This window comes from Nicotiana tabacum, chromosome 22, assembly GCF_000715075.1.
Source record: "Nicotiana tabacum cultivar K326 chromosome 22, ASM71507v2, whole genome shotgun sequence".
In the NCBI taxonomy this organism is placed as follows: Eukaryota; Viridiplantae; Streptophyta; class Magnoliopsida; order Solanales; family Solanaceae; genus Nicotiana; species Nicotiana tabacum.
Window position 1 is genome coordinate 87,420,234 of NC_134101.1, and position 16,260 is coordinate 87,436,493.

The window sequence follows — 16,260 nt, forward strand, 5'->3', positions numbered from 1 at the left end:
TTCAAAGATGTGTTTGTCACTCATCATTGTCAGGAGGAGCAATCATCTAGTTTATCCTTTATTGGGTGAAGCATTCTGTTTACCGTGAAAATGGTAACAACAATTAAATTTATAAATGGGACTCTAAAAATATGTTATCTATTTTTATGCTAGTTGTTAGAGCAGTTGATGCTAGGCATATGAAATTTAATCGACGAAATACAAGCTAAAATGGGGCAGTAAACGAACCGAGGAGGTTGCTACCCGGGCCTCGGAACGATCAATGAAAGGCCCGAGCTCGATAACTGGGCTCAAGCTCGAGCTATCGAGGGTAACCGGGAAAGGAATAACAGTTAAGATATAATTAAAGAAGGCTCTTTATGGCTAGTATCAAACAATAAAAGAAGAACAAATATGAAAGCAATAAATGAAAAGAGTCGTCTCGAGCGAGTAAGTTAGAGAGAAAGGAGAGAGGGAGTTATTATTGATCTTGTGTAGAATGGTTGGAGCAACAGCCGAGAGTTACAAAGTGATGGGGATCCCCCTTATATAGGAAGAGAATCCCATTATAGTACAAAATGCATTAACTGTAAAGGCATGGAGACAGGACGCTGGACGTGACACCTTGGGACAGGCCCCGGACAGGTCATCTTTGTCAAATTTAGCCGTGTGCCTTGGGAATTCCCCTCTCGCATACTATAGCCGTTAGTACGTAATGCCCTCCGGGGACGGTACCTGACGAACCCTGAGGGTGGGTCTCGACCTTGGTTTCGAGCCTCGAAGAGCATGACCAAGAGACGACCTAATGACGGGGAAATCGGACCCCCGGATTCACCGCATACAGATAGTCTCCGCATTTCTTAGAGTGAAAGCGGTAAGAAACGATAACAAACGATCCTGAACTTCTGCTTCCTTTGATGTTCTTGCAATCGGCGACGGCTACGAAATGCCAAGATGCAACACGCACGTTGTTCCTACAGGTTTTCGCATTGACTGCGATGGTTGGCTGCGTTTTGGCTTCCTTCAATGTACACACGGTGCTTTTATAAATACTCCCTTCTTTCTTTCTATAACCCATCTCGTGCCAAAAAAACCCTAACAAGGTTTGTTCTTCCTTCGCAACTCTTTTCTTCCTTCAGAAACTCCCAAGGATGGCGAAAATTTCAACTTCTGCTTCCCAGGAGGTCGCGGGTTCATCCTCTTCGCTTTTCTCTTAAGGCAAAGTGGCTAATCCTCCTTGTGCTGAGGAATGCGTCCCAGGATCCTTTGCGATGACCTCCGATTTCAAGGTCGAGAGACCTTCCTCTAAGCCAGGGCGTCGCGAGCCTGTAACTAGGTATGTCAGCTCGATAACGGATGTCAGGAGAGTGAGGGTTGACTATCGATGGGGGGATACCGTGCTTGTGGACATTCCTTCTCGGGAGGAAGATATTACGGATCATAAAGCCGGCTTTCTGAGTGTATACACCTACCCATTTACCTTGGGGCCGGTGGGGCCATCATCGCCCCTGATTGACCCGGTGATTCTCGACTTCTACCGGAGTTATGAAGTGACTCTGAGCCAAATTCATCCTTCGTTCTAGCGCGTGCTTTATATGATCAGGCATTACTCGAACATGATAGAGGAGATGCCCTTCACGCTCAACCATCTGATCCGGATGTACAGTCCTCGTCTTCTCCGTGGGGGCTTAATCAAGCTTCGTTGCAGAGCCCCAAGATCCCTTTTTGCCTGCACCGAGAAGCTCGGGGATGAGGGTTGGGTAAGCCGATTCGTCCGTGAGGACGTCTGACCTGATTCCAGTTGAAAAGATGTCGTTCCCTAAGAAGTGGAATGTTGGGCATAAGTAAACGTATTGTCTTTGCTTCATTTTGGCAATTTTTCTTCAAGCATCTAACTCTGCTTTTCTTGCCTTTTCAGCCGTAGCGATCTACCCTGGTGCGGTGTCGGATCTCCAAGGTTGGGTCTGCCGCTTATACTCGATTTGCCCATATACCGAACGAGTGTGGCGAGATTTATCCCCAGCTCGGTGGGAAGCCAAAGACCATGGTTAGCCCCGAGCATTGTTGCATCTGCATACTTTGACGTAGATCGTTGTTAATAACGTTCTTCATCCTTTTCATTTAACCTCTACATTCATGTAGGTCTGGGGGAAATCCCTTTGACGAAGGAGGCACCGCCAGTTGGAAGGGACGCCCCGGTGTTCGACGAGAAGAAGAGAAGGTAGGGGAGTCTTCCGGTTGGGCCTCCAGAGCTCAAGAGGGTTAAGGCAGAAGATTCCAAGGTTGACCGGGCAGTTCTGACAACTGAGACGATGGGAAACCCTCGAGCTGAAGGTGATGGAGAAAGCAGCTTCTAAACGGCCCATGAAGAGCGCATAGACTCGGCCGACCCTCAGGGCGTGGGGATGGATGCTCCGGGATCGGAGTCTGATGATGTTGTGGCCCAGCTTTGTGGTGGCGAGGCAATGGATGGAGTATCGAGCACTACCCCTGAGTTGGCAGGCAGCCGAAATTCTTCCCGAGTTGGGACGCCCTTGGTGGGCAGTTCGGAAGGGCCTGGATCTGGGGTCCAGGGTAAACAAGGGACGGAGATTTTGACTGATCTTGTTAGCCCTTTGGTTGTTGTTGATTCTCCTCAGGGAGAGATCCTACCATCTTACGGAGTGCAAGACGCCCTGCATGAAGAGCCTTCTGAAGTAGGAGCATTAGTCAAAGGCAGAGACGCACTCGACACATCGCCGACCATTCTCGAGGGAGGTCCCGAGGTTGATGTTTCATTTATTTTCGGTGAGATAGGCAGACTTTGCGAGCGGGTAGTTTTTGCTAACCTTGTCCGCGGCTCTGGGCTGTTCTAGTCTTCGTTTTTCTAACTTGTTTTTTCACGTGGCTTCAGGCTAAAGTGCTTTATAACCAAGCTTTCACCCAGTATCAAGATGAGGTGAGCCGTTGCGAGCGTGAGAAAGCCTATTTACCGAACAGGTTACGCATCCCCGTTTTTACCTTTATTAGAATCCTTGTGAGATTCCACTGCTTTTAACTTCTCGGACCTAATTCGTGCAGTTTGAGAAGGAGAACGCCCTGCTGAGAGGGGAGCTTCAGGCTAGAGATGCTGAAGTTTCCGAGCTTAGTCGATACGTAAATGAAATGGCTTCCGAAAAGGACACCCTCCATGAGAAGGTAACCTTGATCGAGCCTTAGCTCCAGGATGTGAAGGAGGATAGTGACAAGTATAAGGGTCTCCATTCCGATCTAGTGGCTGTATTATTTCGGATCAAAGCCGAGGACGAGGCACTTGTATACTCGCACGGGGAGGGAGCTGTTGTTGCAGATTCTTGCGTTGGGAAGGCATTTGAGGGGTCTAGCCCGAATTTACCTTGGGATGTGGATCCTTTTTGTCTAGTTTCCCAACAGTAAGTTGTTGGGGGTTCATCGAAAGGCAACTCAGATGATGTAAAAAATGAGGGTGGATCCTCGGGGAGAGAAGATGCCATTGAGAATGGGCCATCGAAGGACTCGTAGTTGCCAGGGCGCGACCCTCGGGGAGCCATTGAGGATGCGGGTTGGGCAATAGATTAGGATCTTTGTTGATTTTCTTGTCGATTTTCCTATTGATCTTCATATTTGTATATAGTACTTTCATACTGGTATATGTATAAAGTGAATCCTGCAGCTTTGTTTCCTCCATTCCCTTTTTTTGCCCGGAATTCAGTAAGAATCGGCAAGAAACCTTAGATCTGTGATATGGCCCTATGGCCAGTTAGGCAAGCTCGGGGGATTTTATGTGCCTGGCCGATGCGACCTTTAATGTAAGATGCCGTTAGAGCTCTTATACTTTTGCTCAAGTATTTTGGGTTCAGTCTCCGAGTCGGCCTTTAATCGACCCTCAAGTTTTACATTTGCATGGGCTGGCGACAGTGGCTCTTATGCCTTGGGTCGAAGCGACCTTTTATGTATGTGGCCTTGAGGCTCATGAAGCTGGCAGTGAGGGCTCTTACACTCTTTCCCTTAGGCATGTATAGTTAACTATTTTGGATTTGATCTCCGAATTGGGTTACGACTCAAGCTCACTTTGACCCTGAAGCTTTCAAATTTTTAAGCTGGCGATAGTGGCCCTTACGCTTTTGGTCGTTGCGACCGTTTAGTGTGTGGCCCTGAGGCTCGTTTGGCTGGCGACAATGGCTCTTACGCTTTTTCCCTTTGGCGTGTGTAAGCTTTGTTTTCCTCTCGTTAATGACTTTTTGAAATGATTTTGCTTGACCCGTCATCGGTTCGGGAAGAACCTTGATTTCAACTCGTTAGTGGCGATGTTAGAGCACCTCGAAAGGTTTAGCTCGTAGGCTGAGTAGCTCGAAGCCTTTGTGATTTGGAGCAGACATGGTCGAAGTTTGTTTGCCTGTCGAGGGTAGCCTATTTTAACCGGTTCTTTTTGAAGTAGATTCGAAGTAATGGCCTGTGATTTTGTTAGTGACGGTCAGGCATTCCCGATTTGCGTTAATTTGGTTGGTGCAGCTGTTTTGACCGTAGTCATATGTGTTTGGCCGGAGCCATTTTTGATCCAGAGAGTGATAGTTTAGGCATCTACATCGAGGGTATGCCCTTTCGGGAGTCTTACAAATGCGACACATAGCCTAAACTTCGGGATCAAGTTTTATGCCTGTAGTAAGGTCTTACAAAAATTTTATGCCTGCTGAGGTCTTATAGGTTTTTCATGCTTGTTGAGGTCTTATAGTTTTTTCATGCCTGTTGAGGTCTTACAGTTTTTTGTTGTTACGTAAAATAGATCTGGCTAAACCAAGTCTACCCGCTCGGGGTCTTACGGCCTCGAGTTTTCCAGTGTATGGCGATTGACGACAATCTCTGAGTCATCGAGTTTGCTTAGGCTCGAAGGCCATGAGCTCGGAATTGCCTCATTAGGGCCTTATGAACATGGAGTTCCGACCCTGAGGTCATGTGGGTACCAAATTGTTGATGCTAAGTCTTCGAATATTTTGGGACGTACTCGATAGAGGGATCCATGCCGTGAGCATGCTGAATTTTCTATGGAGTACAAGATGCTTTGGCGAAAGATATTCTTTGATTGCTTGGCATAAATACATGTTGTTGTGTTGTCATAAGCCCGGCTTATGCGGACACGATTCGTTCGACCGTTTGGCCCGGTACATCATTTTCTATTGGAACCACATTTGCCATTTCTTGGTACAGGTTTGATTGCAAAGAAAACCCGGTATGTTTGTTGAGTCCTTCTTAGGTAGTGCGTGGACGTTTCCTCGTTAAAAACCTTGCCGGCAAAAACCAATTTCGGGATAAATAACTTGGTCGAAGGAAAAGAGTGCAATATTTGCTCTAGGATCTTTGCGGGATTTTCCGATCAGGTGCCCTAGCAGTAATACTGTTTAAGCATCGATACATTCTAGTTGCTCGGAAGTTGTTCACCTTCCATGGCACCAAGCTTATAGGATCACTTGCCAACTATCCCGAGGACACGGTACAGTCCTTCCTAATTTTGTCCCAACTTTCCTTCATTAGGGTTTTGGGTGTTGGGAGTAACCTTCCTTAGGACTAAGTCCCCGATCCCAAAATATCGGAGATTTGTTCTTCTGTTATAGTATCTTTCAATTTTTTGAATCTGGGCAGCCATCCGTATCAGCGAGGCTTCCCCCCTTTCATCGAGTAGCTCGAGGGCTGTTGTCATGGCCTCATTGTTCGAGCCCTCATTAGTGTGAGGGAATCTAGCACTCGTCTCCCCAACTTCCACCGGTATCAACGCCTCGGCACTATACACTATAGAGAATGGCGTTTCCCCGGTGCTTGATTTTGAAGTTGTTCGATATGCCCATAGCACCTCGGGCAGCGTTTCTCTCCATTTTACCTTGGCGCTCTCCAGTTTCTTTTTTAAGTTCTGGATGATGGTTTTATTCGTGGATTTGGCCTGGCCATTTGCACATGGATGGTAAGGCATTGATAGGATTCTCTTGATTTTGTTATCTTCAAGGAATTGTGTTACCTTGCTCCCGATGAACTGCATCTCGTTATCGCATGTTATTTCGGATGGATTCCAAACCGGCATATGATGTGATCCCATATTAAATTGATGACTTCCTTCTCTCTTATTTTCTCGAAGGCCTGTGCTTCCACCCATTTTGAAAAGTAGTCAGTCATAAATAGAATGAATGTAGCCTTACCTGGTGCCGTCGGCAAAGGACCGGGGATGTCCATTCCATATTTCATGAATGGCCATGGTGATAAAACGGAATGTAGTTTCTCTCCGGTTTGGTGGATCATGGGAGCGAATCTCTGGCACTTGTCGCATTTTCGGACAAATTATCTGGTGTCTTTTTCCATGCTTTCCCAATAGTAGCCCGCTCTAATTACCTTTTGAACCAAAGAATCGGCGCTGGAATGATTTCCACAGGTGCCCTCGTGGATCTCTCGGAGTACATAATTCGCGTCACCTAGTCCCAAGCATAGCGCCAGAGGGCCATCGTAAGTTCTCCTGTACAGAATCCCATTTTCGTCGAGTGAGAACTGGGCTACTTTGGTTCGTAGGGCCCTCGAGTCTTTTGGATCTGCGGGCAGCTTTCCATCTTTTAGATAAACAATATATTTATTTCACCAATCACATGTCAGACTGGTAGAGTTAATCTCCGTATGACCTTCCTCGACTACTAATTTAAACAATTAGATAACAACTCCGGGGAGTAGGTCTTCTTCTTCAACAGAAGATCCCAGATTCGCGAGGGCATCGGCCTCGCTGTTCTGCTCTCAAGGTACATGGACTAAGGTCCATTCTTTGAAGCGACGTAATGCGACATGGATTTTGTCCAAGTACCTCTGCATACTGTCCTCTCAAGATTCGTAGCTCCCATTCACTTGGCTCACTACGAGTAGTGAATCACATTTTGGCTCGACAATCTGAGCCCCCAAACTTTTGGCCAATTCTAAACCTGCAATCATACCCTCGTACTCGGCTTAATTGTTAGTTAATTTTGCGGTTTTTATGGAATGTCGGATTATGCCTCCAATGGGTGGCTTTAGGACTATACCGAGCCCGAATCCTCTTATGTTTGTGGCATCATCTATGAACAGAGTCCATACCCCAGAGGACGTGTCTGATTTCAATAAAAGTTCCTTCTTTACCTCGGGTACGAGGGACAACGAGAAATCGGCCACGAAGTCTGCCAAGATTTGGGACTTGATGGACATTCAAGGTTGATACTCGATATCATACCCTCCGAGTTCAATGACCCATTTGGCCAATCGACCCGATAGCTCGGGTTTATGTAGTATGATCCAGAGGGGGTACATTGAATGAACGCAGATATGGTGACACTGAAAATAAGGCTTCAGCTTACGCGAGGATCTTATCAGCGTGAGAGCCAATTTTTCCAGATGGGGATACCGGGTTTTGGCGTCCCTCAAGGTTTGGCTTACATAATAAATAGGAAATTGTGTACCTTTCTCCTATCGAACCAGTACGCCGCTTACCGCTATTTCAAACACAGCCAGGTACAGGTATAGCGTTTCTCCTCCTTGGGCGTGTTGGCATCCTAGAGTCCTTTCTAAGTTGCTCTTTCTTTTGAGTAGAGAGAAGAAATGGTGACTTTTGTCTGATGGCCTTGATATGAATCTGCCCAGGGCCACTATCTGCCCTGTAAGCCGTTAGACGGCTTTTACATTGTTCACCACCGTGATTTCTTCGATGGCCTTTATCTTGTCGGGATTGATCTCGATCCCCCTGTTTGAAACTATGAAGCCCAGGAATTTGCCCGAACCCACTCCGAAGGCACACTTCTCGGGGTTGAGCTTTATGTTGTAGCATTTGAGGATGTCGAAAGTTTCCTGCAAATGGGTCAAATGGTCCTCTGCGCGTAGGGACTTGACTAGCATATCATCCATATATACCTCCATTGATTTACCTACTTAATGCTCGAACATTTTATTAACTAGGCGTTGGTACATTGCCCCTACGTTTTTTAGCCCAAAGGGCATTACATTATAGCAATATGTACCATACTTTGTGATGAACAAGGTCTTTTACCTGTCCTCGGGGTTTATCTGGATTTGATTATACCCCGAGTAGGCATCGAGAAAAGTGAGGGTCTCGTGGTCGGCCGTAGCATCGATCAGACGATAGATATTAGGCAATTGGAAGGAATCTTTGGGGCATGCCCTATTTAAGTCTTCATAATCTATGCACATTCTTACCTTGTTCCCCTTTTTGGGCACTACTACTATGTTGGCCAGCCATTCGGGTACTTTACCTCTCTAATGGATCCAATTTTAAGAAGTTTCGCTACCTCTTCTTTGATGAAGGCATGTTTTACCTCGGACTGCGGTCTTTTCTTCTGCTTCACGGGTTTGAATTTGGGATCAACACTCAGCCTGTGGGATGTTATTTCTGGCAGGATTCCTGTCATATCTATGTAGGACCAGGCGAAACAGTCTATATTGTTACTAAGAAATTGAATAAACCCTATCCTGAGTTCGAGGGTCAACCCCATTCCCAGGTATACCTTACGATCCGGTAGGTGCTCGATTAAAATGGTCTGCTCCAGCTCTTTGACTATCGATTTAGTCGCATCCGATTCTTCGGGGGTGATGAAGGTTCAGGGTGCGAAGAAATCTTCCTCGTCATCCTCAAAGGCCTATATGTTTCTATCCTCATCCGGGATCGGGCATGTGGGGATCGGCGCCTCATGGTGGACCGCAAAAATTTCTTTCGCCACCCGCTGTTCTCCATGTATGGTCGTGATTCCATCCAACATGGGAAACCTTATCACCTGATGCAAGGTTGAGGGTACTACCCTCATACTGTGTATCCAAGGCCTGCCGAGTAATGCATTGTATGTCATGTCGCCGTCAATGACCTGGAACTTGGTGTTCTGAATCACGCCGGACATGTCGATCGGGAGGGTGATCTCTCCTTTCGTTACTTCGCCGTTCATGTTGAAGCCTTGGAGGATTAGAGGGATGGGAACAACTCGATTGAGCAGCCCCAGTTGTTATACTAACTCTGATCTAATTATGTTGGCCGAGCTGCCTGGATCCACAAGCACGCGCTTTATCCTGGTATTGTTTAAAAGAAACGAGATCACCAGCGCGTTGTTATGCGGTTTTATTATGGCCTCGAGGTCCTCCTCGCTGAATATGAGGGTGTCTTCAGGCACGCGATTTTGGGTCGGTCCTTTTTCTATAGTGGACGTTCTCGTTCGTTTGAACATAGGTCCTTGGGGAATGTCGGTTCCCCCAATAATCATGTGGACTTCATGTCGGAGAACCTTCCCTTTCGCCTGGTTTAAGTTCGATGGTGTACCGACATCTGAGCAGTCGTGTCCTTCTCCCTATTGTTTTCAAGGTTCTGGTTCCCCATTTTGTTCACCGAGCTAGGCGCTCTATCCAGATATCGAAGATCTTGGACAAGAAAAAGCATGAAAGATAACTTGCATTGCATAGTGAAACCAACAAGAAAATAATCACTATTATTTTTAGCCCCACGGTGAGCGTCAAACTGTTTACCGTGAAAATGGTAACAACAACTAAATTTATAAATGGTACTCTAAAAATACGTGATCTATTTTTATACTAGTTGTTAGAGCAGTTGATGCTAGGCATATGAAGTTTAATCGACGAAATACAAGCTAAACCGGGGCAATAATCGAACCGAGGGGGTTGCTACCCGGGCCTCGGACTGATCGATGAAAGGCCACGAGGTCGATGCCTGGGCTCGAGCTCGAGCTATCGGGGGTAACCGAGAAAGGAATAACAATTAGGATATAATTAAACAAGGCTCTTTATGGCCAGTATCAAGCAATAAAAGAAGAACAAAAATGAAATAAAAAAATGGAAAGATTCGCCTCGAACGAGTAAGTTAGAGACAAAGGAGAGAGGGAGTTATTATTGATCTTGTGTAGAATGGTTGGAGCAACAGCTGGGAGTTACAAAGTGATGGGGATCCTTCTTATATAGGAAGGTAATCCTATTATAGTAAATAATGCATTAACTGTAAAGGCATGGAGACATGACGACTGGACTTGACACCTTGGGACAGGCCCCAGATAGGTCAACTTTGTCAGATTTGGCCGTGTGCCTTGGGAATTCCCCTTTCGCATACAATAGTCGTTAGTTCGTAATGCCCTTTGGGGCCTGTACCTGACGACCCCCGAGGGTGGGTCTCGACCTTGGTTTCAAGCCTCGAAGAGCATGACCGTGAGATGACCTAATGACGGGGAAATCGGACCCCCGGATTCGCTGCATACGCATTCCGCCTATTTACTTAAGTGACATATATTGTTATTCATTGCTATTAAATGATAAATTATTAATCATGCTTTTTGGAATAGTTATAGCATACCGATGTCAGCATTCGACCAGATCTATATGATGTTTATCACTTTTTCAGAAGCTATATCTAGAAATATTATTGTTAACTAAATTTAACCCATTATCACATAAATTTAATTATTTAAACCAAGAGTCATATCTTTGGGTCAAACAATTTGGCGCTGCATGTGAGGATTTCTTAGTTAGATTTTTAGTTTCTTCTAGATCTACAACTAACACGAGTCACTAACGTCACAAAAAACAAGACCTCCTTTTTTTTGTGTACACAAGTCCCAACATGGCAGGTAACAAAGAAGGAAGGTCAATGATAATAATTGACCTGCCGACCGACCTCATGAACGTCATCAACAAAATTTGTGAAATGGCAGACGAAGGCGCGACGCCCAGTGCCTCCCCTACCGCCCCCTCACTGCAGCATCACAAAGTCTCGTGGCAAGGGAGCCTCCACATCTGTGGGGGAAGAGACACCCCCAGTTGTAAAAAAGCTACTCGAAGCATGGCAAACGGACATGCTAGTCAGCATACTCAACAGGCCCACTCGAAGAACAATTATAGAAAACGCAAGGACTTGCATGATATAGCAGGCGGACGAGCAGTGCAACTAGCCTTTTCCACTAATGACAGGTATTACTCACAATGTCATTGATAGTACCAGTGACAACACCCTTGCATCCATTCTAAAAAGGATGGAAGAAATGGAGAACAAAAATAAGGCACTCTGAGACCAAATGAACGAATACCAAGAAAGGGTCGATGAGATACCGGGCGCCCATAAGCTATTGTCGAAGAGGGATGCTGACCTGTCTATCGAACAACCGTACAGTAATGATGCTTCCCCACATGATATACCATAAACCTTTAAAATGCCACCTTACCACAAAATATATGATGGCACAATCGACCCTGAGGATCATGTGACTCATTACATCATCGTCGTTAAAGGCAAGGACCTCACCAAAGAACATGTGTCTTCCATCCTGCTGAAGAAGTTCCGCGATACCCTCACGGGAGGGGCATTAACCAGGTATTCACAACTACTAGCACGCTCCATAGTAACCTTTGAATAAATGGTTGATAAGTTCGTAATGGCCCACGCCGGAGCCAAGAAGGTCGAGGCGAGAGTGAACGACATATTTGCTATTAAACAATCTCTGGGATCTAGAGGAACTGAGGGACTTCCTCGCTCGGTTCAACCGAGTAAGAATGACTTTGCCAAACGTATTCGAAGGGATGGCGGTCGTAGCTTTTTAGAATGGGTTGAGTAGGGATGGTTCGAGAGCAACTAGGAAACTATTGAGTCGGCTGATGAAGTACCCCCAACCACTTGGGACGAAATCCATAATGTTTATTATGCCGAGATCCATGTAGATGAGGAAAACCTCACCGGAACAACTAAAGACTAACCTCGGTACAAGCCGAAACAAGAAAAGATCAAAGCGACAATGCCATAAAAGATCATCCAATCCCACCACCTAACATGGAAAAACATCAGCCATATATAAGGGCGGCCACTGCGCCCTCTCCCTGCTATGAAAAAGGGTTCATCTAGGACAAGAACGGGAACTCATCGGAACAACCGAGTAAAGTGGCCGCTGAATATGATATCATACCCGAATACTAGAAAGTCCGACGCCCTCTGTGAGTTCCACCAGGAATGAGAACACAAAACTGAGAATTGCATCGCCCTAAGGCAAGAAGTCATAAACATGTTACGACAAGGTCACCTCAAAGAGTTATTAAGCGATATGGGACGAACCAACTTTTCCAAAGGACGTGAACACCAAGGACCGCCAAAACCGCACTCACCAGCTAGAACCATCAATATGATCATTGGAGGCAGTGATGACGCTTCCATCAACAACGTGAAATTCACTAATACTCACAAACTCAAGCGATCAATCACCCGTGAACGGTAAGACGAACTCGAAGAAAGTATCATCTTCGATAAGTCGGATGCCGATGGTTTGACATTTCCTTATAATGATTCCCTTGTTATTACTTTACGTATTTTGGATACTAATATCAAATGCATTATGATAGATGACAGGAGCAGTGCCTGCATTATCCATCCCCGAGTGCTTGCCCAAATGAGTCTCGAAGATAAGATAGTGACGCTCTGCATTACGCTAACTAGTTTTAATAATGTAGTTGAGCAAACATCCGGAGAAATGACACTCCCCGTTTTGGCCGGCGGCGTGAATCTGGAAACAACATTCCACATCATTGACCAAGAGACCACGTACAATGCCATAGTGGGACGACCGTGGATACACCCCATAAAGGTTGTCCCTTCCACCTTATACCAAGTCGTCAAATTTTCAACTCTATGGGGAATATAGAACATACGAGTGGAATAATGCACATCACAGGAATGCTACCACATTGCTCTAGATAGCACGGACACCCGGTAAAAAAGGGACAAGGAAAAAGAGGCGTAACAATCAACAAGGCCAAGGTCGCAACATGGCAATAGCGGGGACAGCATCACAGACCCCGATATGGTCGAAGTTGTAGGATCAACCATAGAAGACCTCGACCCCGTTCAATTATACCTTAACGACCACACCAAGAAGGCTTACACCGGCTGCAAACTTTAGGAACCAGGTAAGTTCCATCAATTCTTAACAGCTAACGCAGATTTGTTTGCTTTTAGCCATGCAGATATGCCATGCATCCCAAAGGAAATCGCCCCACACAAACTGAACATCAACCCATTCCACCCCCCAGTGAGACAGGTCAGGCATAAGTTCAACCCCGCAATTAATGATATCGTACGCGAAGAGGTGAACAAATTGTTAGAAAATGGTTCCATCAAGGAGTCGAAGTATCCCAAGTGGGTCGCCAACGTGGTCATGGTGGAAAGGAAGAATAGGAAATGGTGGACGTGCATGGATGTCACAGATTTGAGCAAAGCATGCCCCAAGGATTCGTCCCCCTTACTTCATATTGACCAGATCATCGATGGATCGGCTGGGTATGAACTACTGAGCATCTTAGATACTTACTCAGGTTATAACCAAATCCTCATGGAAGAAGAGGTCGGGAGAAAACCACAGCCATCCCCCATCAAGGGACGTACTGCTACAGCATCATGCCCTTTGGGCTATAGAACGCGGGGATAACTTATCAAAGGTTGGTGACAAGGATGTTCAAGGACCAGCGTGGAAAAATAATGGAAATCTATATAGACGACATATTAGTCAAGTCCAATAGGAAAGAAGACCACATCTACCATCTAAAAGAAACTTTTGACATACTTAGATTGTACAAAATGAAGCTGAACCTGGAAAAGTGTGCCTTTGACATGGCCTCAGGAACGTTTCTAGGTTTCCTGGTATCTCAGCAAGGGATCCAGGTCAATCCTGACTAAATGAAAGACATCGAAGGGATACCAAAATGCTTAACCACCAAAAAGCAGGTTCAAAGGTTGATTGGCCATATTGCTGCCCTATCAAGGTTCATCTCACGGTCGTCGGACAGGTGCCACAAATTTTTTGGCGTACTTAAGAAAGATAATGGCCTCTAATGGACTTCTGAGTGCGTACATGCCCTAAAGGAACTAAATGCGTACCTGTTGTCGCCACCCTTGATTTCAAAACCGGAGCTGAGAGAGCGCCTCCTTGTTTACTTACCTATATCTGGAGTAGTTGTAAGCGCAGTCCTAGTTCGAGAAAACAAAGGTACATAATCTCCCATCTATTACATTAGCAAAATATTAGTTCATGCCGCGATGAGGTATGCATACCTCAAGAAAACGGCCTTGGCCGTGGTCGTAGCTTCACGAAAGCTTAGATCATATTTCCAATGCCACCCTATCTCGGTCGTCGTAACTTTCCCCTAAGAAGCATTTTGCATAAACCCTGAGCTATTGAGAAGGATGACCAAATAGGCCATCGAGCTGACCGAGCATGATATCACGTACCAGCCACGAAGAGCGATAAAGTTGCAAGTGCTCGCTAACTTTGTCGCCGACTTCATTGCAAAATAATAACAAAGGTCAAAAGGGAAGTCGATCCATCTACCACCCAAGCACAAGACCTTTGGGTATTATACGCATTAGGATCCAGCTGGGACTCGTACTCGAACTCCCAATAGGTGAAGTAATTCGCCAGTCCATAAGGTGCCTGGATATAACTAAAAACAAGGCTGAGCATGTGGCCGTAATTGCAGGTTTGAGACTAGCACTCATGTATGGGGAAAAACTACGCTATGATTCCCAACTCATAGTCAACCAAGTCACATGGACTTTCCAAATCAAGAAACAAAGATTGCAAAAATATCAAACCAAAATCTGCAAGTTGCTGCCCAAGTTTGACGAATGCCAGCTCGACCAAATTCCTCTAGCACAAAATGCTGAAGCAGATGGCCTCGCTAAACTAGCCGCCGCCACCAAAAACATCACAATTAGAGACAAAAACGTGGTCCACCTCCTCAACTCATTGCTAGACCAAGTCAAGGTAAGAACCATAAACTTAACTTGGGATTGGCGTAATCGTATTATTACATACTTGTATGACGGTACACTCCCAAATGATAAAAAAGCAAAGAAACTGAGAATGCAAGTGGCCAGATACAATATCCTCCATAACGACCTGTAGAAGAGAACCTATAATGGCCCATTGGCAAAATGCCTGGGCCCAAGTCAAACTCGACCCTTACTTGAAGAAGTCAATGAAGGTCATTGTAGGGCTCATTCCGTCAATCGAGGACTGATCAGATGCCCCATACGAGCGAGGTATTACTCGCCCACCTTGAAAAAAGAGCCGCATACTTCGTGAAAAGATGCGAGCAATGCCAAAATTATGCCCCAATGATTCACCAAGTCGTCGAACACCTCCATTCAATCACCTCACCTTGGTCGTTAATCAAATGGGTAATGGATATCGTGGATCCCCTCCCGGAAGGGCGAGGTAATGTATAATTCCTTTTGGCTTTAACTGCCTATTCTATAAATGGGTAGAAGCAGTAACATTCACCCAAATACGGGAACAGTAAGTAATCACCTTTATATGGAGAAACATCATATGCTGGTTCAGCCTTCCCAAAGAGATCAACTGTGACAACGAAGCCCAGTTCACGAGAAAGAAAATCGCCGAGTTCTTTGACAAATGTCATATTAAAAGGGTAATCTCGACACCGTACCACCCCGCAGACAACGGGCAAGCAAATGCCACCAATAAGCCGATAGTGAACATTATGAAGAAAAAGCTTGATGACGCCAATGGACTATGCCAGAAATACTACCAGATGTAATATGGGCTTACCGAACAACTCCAAAGATAAGCACAGGAGAGACACCCTTGTCTTTGGTCTATGGGACCAAGGAAGTAATACCAGTCAAGGTCGAAGAATCCAGCCTAAGGTACTTCCATGAGAGCGGTAAAAGCAACGACGAGAGCATAAGGCAAGAGCTCGACGAAGTGGACGAACAAAGAGATATGGCCTATATAAGAATGATCTCCCAAAAACAACAAGAAGAACGCTATTATAATAAGAAAGTAAAGGTCAGGCCACTCAATATCGGGGACTACATACTTAAAGCTAAAACACAAGCTAGCAAAGACCCCAGGGAAGACAAGCTGGGTACAAATTGGGACGGTCCATACAAAATCATAGCAAAGGAAAATAAAGGGTCATTTTAAATAGAAAAAATGGAAGAAAAAACTACTGAGCACTACTATCACGATCTCCTACTCCTCCACCGCCTTGGTCACCAGTACCATCGCTATCACGATCCCGCTTGTCACCATCGCCTTCACCTTCCAGGTAGGAGGTATTGTACCATGCAGCCTTCTCAAGTCGATCCACACCTTCATCATCACCTTCTCAATCAGCAAGTGTACTAGGATCATATCCACAAGCGAGTAGGGCTTTGCGGGCCTTCACACGAACACCTTCAAGGGCTTCATCAGAAACAGACCCCGCCGCATGCAAATCTCG

At 45.7% G+C, this 16,260-nt stretch overlaps 1 protein-coding gene across 1 annotated transcript; it reads left to right on the plus strand.

The window, feature by feature from the left end:
• Positions 1–15,548: 15,548 nt before the first annotated feature.
• Positions 15,549–15,962, plus strand: LOC142175973 (uncharacterized). Its single transcript, XM_075242986.1, has one exon. The coding sequence runs from the start codon at positions 15,549–15,551 to the stop codon at positions 15,960–15,962; it is 414 nt and encodes a 137-aa protein (XP_075099087.1).
• The last annotated feature ends 298 nt before the right edge of the window (positions 15,963–16,260 follow it).

Coding starts and splice junctions, on each gene's coding strand:
- LOC142175973 (XM_075242986.1), top strand. CDS start 15,549: ATGCCAGAAATACTACCAGATGTAATATGGGCTTACCGAACAACTCCA.